At 39.5% G+C, this 6,063-nt stretch overlaps 1 protein-coding gene across 1 annotated transcript in view; it reads right to left on the reverse strand.

The window, feature by feature from the left end:
• The window catches only part of GUCY1B3 (guanylate cyclase 1 soluble subunit beta), a 47,843-nt gene that overhangs the window by 34,367 nt on the left and 7,413 nt on the right, over window positions 1–6,063 (reverse strand). The window contains exon 2 of the mRNA XM_018559709.1: window positions 3,668–3,741. Within this exon, the coding sequence (XP_018415211.1) occupies window positions 3,668–3,741 (74 nt within the window). The remainder of the gene's footprint in view (window positions 1–3,667; window positions 3,742–6,063) is intronic.

Here is a 6,063-nt window from a genome sequence, read left to right on the forward strand (position 1 = left end):
GGCGGGGGGGGGGGGGGGATGCAGCACAATCTGGAGCTGGACTTCAACCTGCATGTATACCCGATGCTTTGCAGGAAGAAGGCGGCCATTCTGGCTATGGCAGGTGACTTTACAGCAAAAGTCACTCTACAACTCGCTGAACTCCAACTAATATTAATGAGCATTTAGTTGGGCTTTAAGCTCTGCTTTTACCAAAACTGTCAGCTTACTTAAAAGAGGCTGCGCAACAAAGTTTCATGTCTCATGTATCTCCATTTCTGTACATTTGTAGATTCCTGTTTTAATGTGCAAGGCTGAAATGTGTTCCTTTCAATTAATCATCTTTCTTCAAAAAAGTTCTTAATCTCAAAGGGAACCTGTACTGTGGAAGCTGTACCCAAACAAGTTACCAGTATTGCCTGTGGTCTTCCTGAAGCTGATAATTTCCCCATTAATGACTTGCCATGCCTTGTTCTGCATTGTGTCTGTGTGGAGAATGCCATCCTGGTAAAAGAACAAGGCTTTACTTCCTCATACCAGAACTGTCCTTCTGATGCTTGGTGATCTGAAGACTAGTGGGGGAGTATTTAAAAAGCAACAGAATAAATGGAGAAAGCACAGATCCAATCCACAGAATGATTAGAGAAGATCTAAAAGAATGGAAATCCTTGCAATTCAGGTCTTCAGGTACAGCTTCACCACCAGCAAGAAGAATAATGAGCATTACCAAATCTCACCTCAACAGGAGTGACTATGCAGAGACACAGTCTGGCAAAATATGCTGCTATTTTACAGGATGCATTCCTAATAATAGCTCTAAATGTTCCAATAACAAATCTGCTCTTGAGTTCAGGTCCACTTCACCTGCTAGTTCTTATGTACATAGGAACCAATTAGAACTTGCCATGCTCATGTCAGGCCACAAGATGAACTGTGATTAGAAAGGGTTACTGCACTTAGGAATTAGTTCTGGACCTTTCAGTAACTTTCCAAGTCTGCATTTCTACATTCCTGAAATGTCACATTATACAGCAATAGTATCAATTTTTAAAAATCAGCCCTTGAATTCCAGTCAAGTGACCTTGCCTAGGCTGAGATAAGAGGCAGTTGGAAGCTTTTTCTTAATTTCCTCGCTAATCAGACTGCAGATGCACTGTACGTCGTCAGTCACGAAGGGGTTAAACCAGCATTTCAGTCCAGGAAGATGATGCTAATTCTGGATAGTGCCTGAACAAAGGTGTCGCCATTCTTCTGAAGAGAAAACTAGAAGCAGAGATTGTCAGGGGAGTATTGTCATCTGTGTGAGAGCTAATAAATAGCTGTAAACTTTATACTTACACATTACATAGTACGCTTACGCCTACCGTGGAAAACTATAACTCATGTTAGGTCCACTTTAATTGAATAGTAAGTATTAATGTAGCTTTTGAGTCTATACATTTTCTGGCCCTTTAAAGAGGGGCACTGATAAGCACTATTTATATCTAAATTGGTACCATACTGTATCCCAAATGGAATTTTACTAAAATTGAGCTGTTTATGGGATAGCGTGGAAGCATTCTATAACTTAGAACAGGGGTGGACAAACTAATATGGAATTCAGAAGCCAGTCTATCCAATCCAGAATCAAGCAGGATTTTTTAGGAGCCAGCTCCATTGTAAACATCTAGAGAAAACCTGAAAAGTAATCTAAATCTACTAGTGCATCTAACACTACACTCTCCACGGGTTGACTGTGCTGTTGTCCTACAGTGACTACACTACTCCTACATAGGTACAGTTTAAAAGTAAACGTAGCCACCTTAAGTTGCTGGATCACCAGGTGTTAGTGGCTGGATCACTAGGCGAAAATAAAGAAAAAAATAGGAAACGTAATGCAGCCACCACATCTAAGGACTGAAAGAATCATTTACATTTGGGTGTTTGAGTTCAGATATGCTTTAAGGTTTATAATTGAATTTAAGGTTTAATGGGACAAATATAATTATGATGTAAATAATCTTATTAATGTGTGACAAAGTTCTATGCCTTCTGAATTTCAGTGCTTTGTACTGTAATAATTTTGATGTATGGCTCATTTTCACAATGCAGGTCTATGGAACAGAAGAAAATATTCTTTTAGCAAAGTGAATGTTGACTGAATAAGGTAAATCTATGATCATTCTTAATACTTAATCATGTACAAGTACAATAAACAAACAAAACATGGATTATTGAAGTGAGAGTAGTTTTGCTTTGTATACTAGGATAAATAAACATTTATTTTGCAGAGAGATCAGTCTTTATTCCTTTTCAAAATTAACTGCCTTTGATAATTTAATCCCTGTGAATTGGCAGGACGGCCAATTGATTGTAGTGAAATATAAACTCCACAAACCTCCATTTAGTGGGAAATCTACAAATATCAATATTAAACATAAAAAAATGGAAATGCAGGAATGTAAAACAATAACTACAATATGTAATCACAGCTTCCCTATTATACCTTTTAGCAGAAGTCCAATGTGAGACCACCATTCCATGCTCTGTGAAGTGCATGACTCCTGTTCTGGAGGAGGAATCTACATATACAATGAAAGTGGAAAATTCCTCTAAATTTTGTGCTGTCCAGCTGTGTTTGATATATGGAATTTCAAACTTGTATGACCAGGTTAGAATTGTACCACTCTGGTTTCCTGTGTGTGATACATTAAGTTACAGATATTCCTGAATGATTTCTAGAGACAACATGTGCAATCTGCAATTACTACTTGGAAAGAGAAAAAACTAATCAGATGTCAGGATTTTCCACAGTAGCAAGCTGAAATGTTTACATGTTATGTTTAATTATATTGTTCACGCAATCATTGCACTTTGCTCATAATTAATATGCTTGTGGTGAATAAACCTGTATAATCATGATTTGTCCACTTGGAGAAATAATAGGGTTCTTGTGACAGGACCGGAGAGGAAGCTTAAATATTGCCAGGAGGTTTTCACTGATGTAGAAGAATCTATAATCCATTTTACAATCTGTAAGGGTTATATAGAAACATTTTCCACTTCAAGAACTTAAGAGCATTTACACTTATACAAATGTATTGAATGTCACGTAAGATCTAAATGATGCTTCTTGTAGTGGATGAAACGCTGAAGTGCGATGCATTAACATTCTTGTGTGAAGACAAATCCCCATTGCACGCATCTCGTAAACCTGAATTTAATAAAACAGACCACCTAAACATAGTGAAGATATCACCATATGAATCCTCATAGACTTGAATGGGTGCTCATAGTCTTGGTTTATCCATCTGTGTCAACCTGTGTTTAATAGTTACAATTTACACAATGAGTTCACTAACTATAGGGTTCATTAGACCATGGAGACAGTATTAAAGGTCTAATTAATTTGCTTCCACACAAGCCTATATGACACAGGGCAAAGACAATCTGTAAACAAATGTATATCATCCCTAAAGTTATACAGAGCAAGATTTTGAGTGTCAATTTGATTAAACTTACCAATAAATATTTAATACATGGGCCATTCTCAAGCAATCCATTTAGCTAAAACCTGGCCTTAAATATTAGGTTGCTAATATTGGTTGTAATAGCCAATCAAAATCCTACTCTTTGTGGTCTCCATAGTAGCAATGATAATACCAATGATCAACAATTTGTAGTCGTATAAAATAAATTAGTAACTTACTTGATGTCTTCCCACACTTCTTCACCATAGTTTCTTATTACCAACAATTCTAAGGCATGGTTGACAAACCCATACTAAAAACAAAGAAACAGAAGTGTTATATATGAACAACTGAACAAGACAAATACAAGATATAAGAAAATGGCAGGTCACTAAGCCCAGCAGATACCATCAACAGCTTCATGTGGACTAATCCTCTAAAGCTAAATTCCAGGGTTACAGCTAAAAACACAGTCAGCTGAATATGCTCTATGTTAGCACTTGGCATCACTGTTGTGATTTACACACTGCTGTCACACTACATGAAAGGCAGGCTGACAACTCCTATTTCTTGTTGCCGTTTTGCAGCTTTCTGGTGTCACATGCCTATTCTTTTCTCAGTGAAAGAGCTGGACCACACTGCTCAGACCCTTCCTGTGCTCTCCTTCTGTTAAAAATTGCCTTAACATCATCCCTTTCACCCATCACCTAAACAAATGTTAGACCAGCCTTTCTCAACCAGGGTTCTGCGGAACACAAGGTTTACTCCCAAGTTTGCTAGGAATTCCTTGAGCAATGAGCTCAACCACACTGCTCACACCCTCCCTGTGCTCTCCTTCTATTATCAACTGCCTTAGCATCATCCCTTTCACCCAACACCTGAAACCATGTTAGACCAGCCTTTCTCAACCAGGGTTCTGTGGAATACAAGGTTTACTCCGAAGGTTGGGACCACAAGTGTAAGGTGCATTCTTTCCACTGGCCATCACGCTAACGTACTATAAGCTGCAAATACAGTTAATATTAGCAGGGGTTCCCTGAGATTGCAATGCCCCCATGGTACAATGTTGAGAAAGGCTGTATTAGACTGATTGCACTCTGCAATGAAATAGAGCTATGTTTGGCTCAGGCTTCAGGTCCCATATAGATGCACATTATTAAAAAATTTGGCTTGTAAAGTTTAGACTGAAGAATACCACGTTGAGCAATCATTTACAAAGCAGTTACAAAACATTTATAAAGCATCAAACAGCTTTCTTGAAGCACCCTTCAGCTCTAGTGTTGGGAGTTATATATATATGACTAGACTTTATACTTTATTAACCAATTAGTAGGCATTTAGAAAACCTCAGAATAATGGCTAGTAGCCCCATAGAGAGGAATACCAGTAAGTGTGCAGCCAGTAAGGGATGGCTCTGTAAAGGCATCGGTGCCTTATTCTGATTGGCAGCAGTCTCTCTAAATTGAATGCCAGTACAGTGCAAGGGAATAGTTACAATCTACTCAAATACTCTGGCAAGAATCTCTGTTGACCAATATTACTTTTTTGGAGGTAGAACTTATTAAAGCTCAGTTCACCCACAACTGGTTTTCCAATGTTTGGTAGATGACACAGCATAATATCACAAAACAGCTTAGGGTTACTGATGGTAAGGTGTCTACACGTAAAGTGTGTGCCAGAGCAAAATAAAAAACAAAAACATGCATAGTACATCTTTAAAATGCATGCCAATTTCCCCATGTGTTAAGACCCTGCAAGTATGGGAGAAAAATACCTGTTAATCTGCCAGAAATGCTCCTAAATTCTCTTTGTGACCTGAGAGGTGTCAGCACTGCCCAATTGGTCTTTATGCTTCTACTAAACTATCCAAACCCTCCGCCTATCCTATGTAACATAGTTCCAAGATAACAACTAGGAGTCCGAATTAGACTGCTGAGTGTACACAGGGCACATGACAGTACATGACAGCTCTGAATTTCTGACAGGATTAACTGGTATTTTTTGCACTCATCAAACAGATATAGCAAATGTCTTTCAACAGTATAGTACACAGACCAAAAGGAAGCATATAAGAGAAGTTCATTGTTAGGGTTTACATACACTTTAATTCCTTGTTACAGATGTGCTTTTGGGCATTTTATTTCATGTGATTTTGCAGCCCAGGGTTTACATACACTTTACGCATCCCAGATCTGCAAGCCTATTACAACAACCGAAGGCATGCATACAGAAGGGTACCTATATTACTCAGGTAGCAGGAAGTGTGGGACCCCAATGTGGATGAGAGCAAAGTGGAAAACTATAGAAGGGAGAAGTTCCGTAAGGGGTGAATTTAGTCGGGGGTGGTGAGCATATCAGCAGGGCTGGATTTCCCACAAGGCCAACCAAGGCGCGGCCTCAGGGCAGCAGGGAATAGAGGGGCAGCAGGGGTGTGGAATTCCTATCTCCGATGCCAGGGACATGAAGTTCCAGGTGCCGACCGTGTAGTTGTTTTCTACATGTATCCCTGCTTTGGGCAAGCAGAGCTAAATGTACAGCGGGGAAGCCCCTGCTTGTTTTGCCCCAGTGATCTTGGCGATGTCGCAGCCCGCAGGTCTGCCATTGTCCATGGGGGGGGGGGGGGGGTGGGGGGCGG

This window comes from Nanorana parkeri, unplaced genomic scaffold (genome assembly GCF_000935625.1).
Source record: "Nanorana parkeri isolate BGI_ZX_2015 unplaced genomic scaffold, ASM93562v1 scaffold413, whole genome shotgun sequence".
Taxonomy (NCBI): Eukaryota; Metazoa; Chordata; class Amphibia; order Anura; family Dicroglossidae; genus Nanorana; species Nanorana parkeri.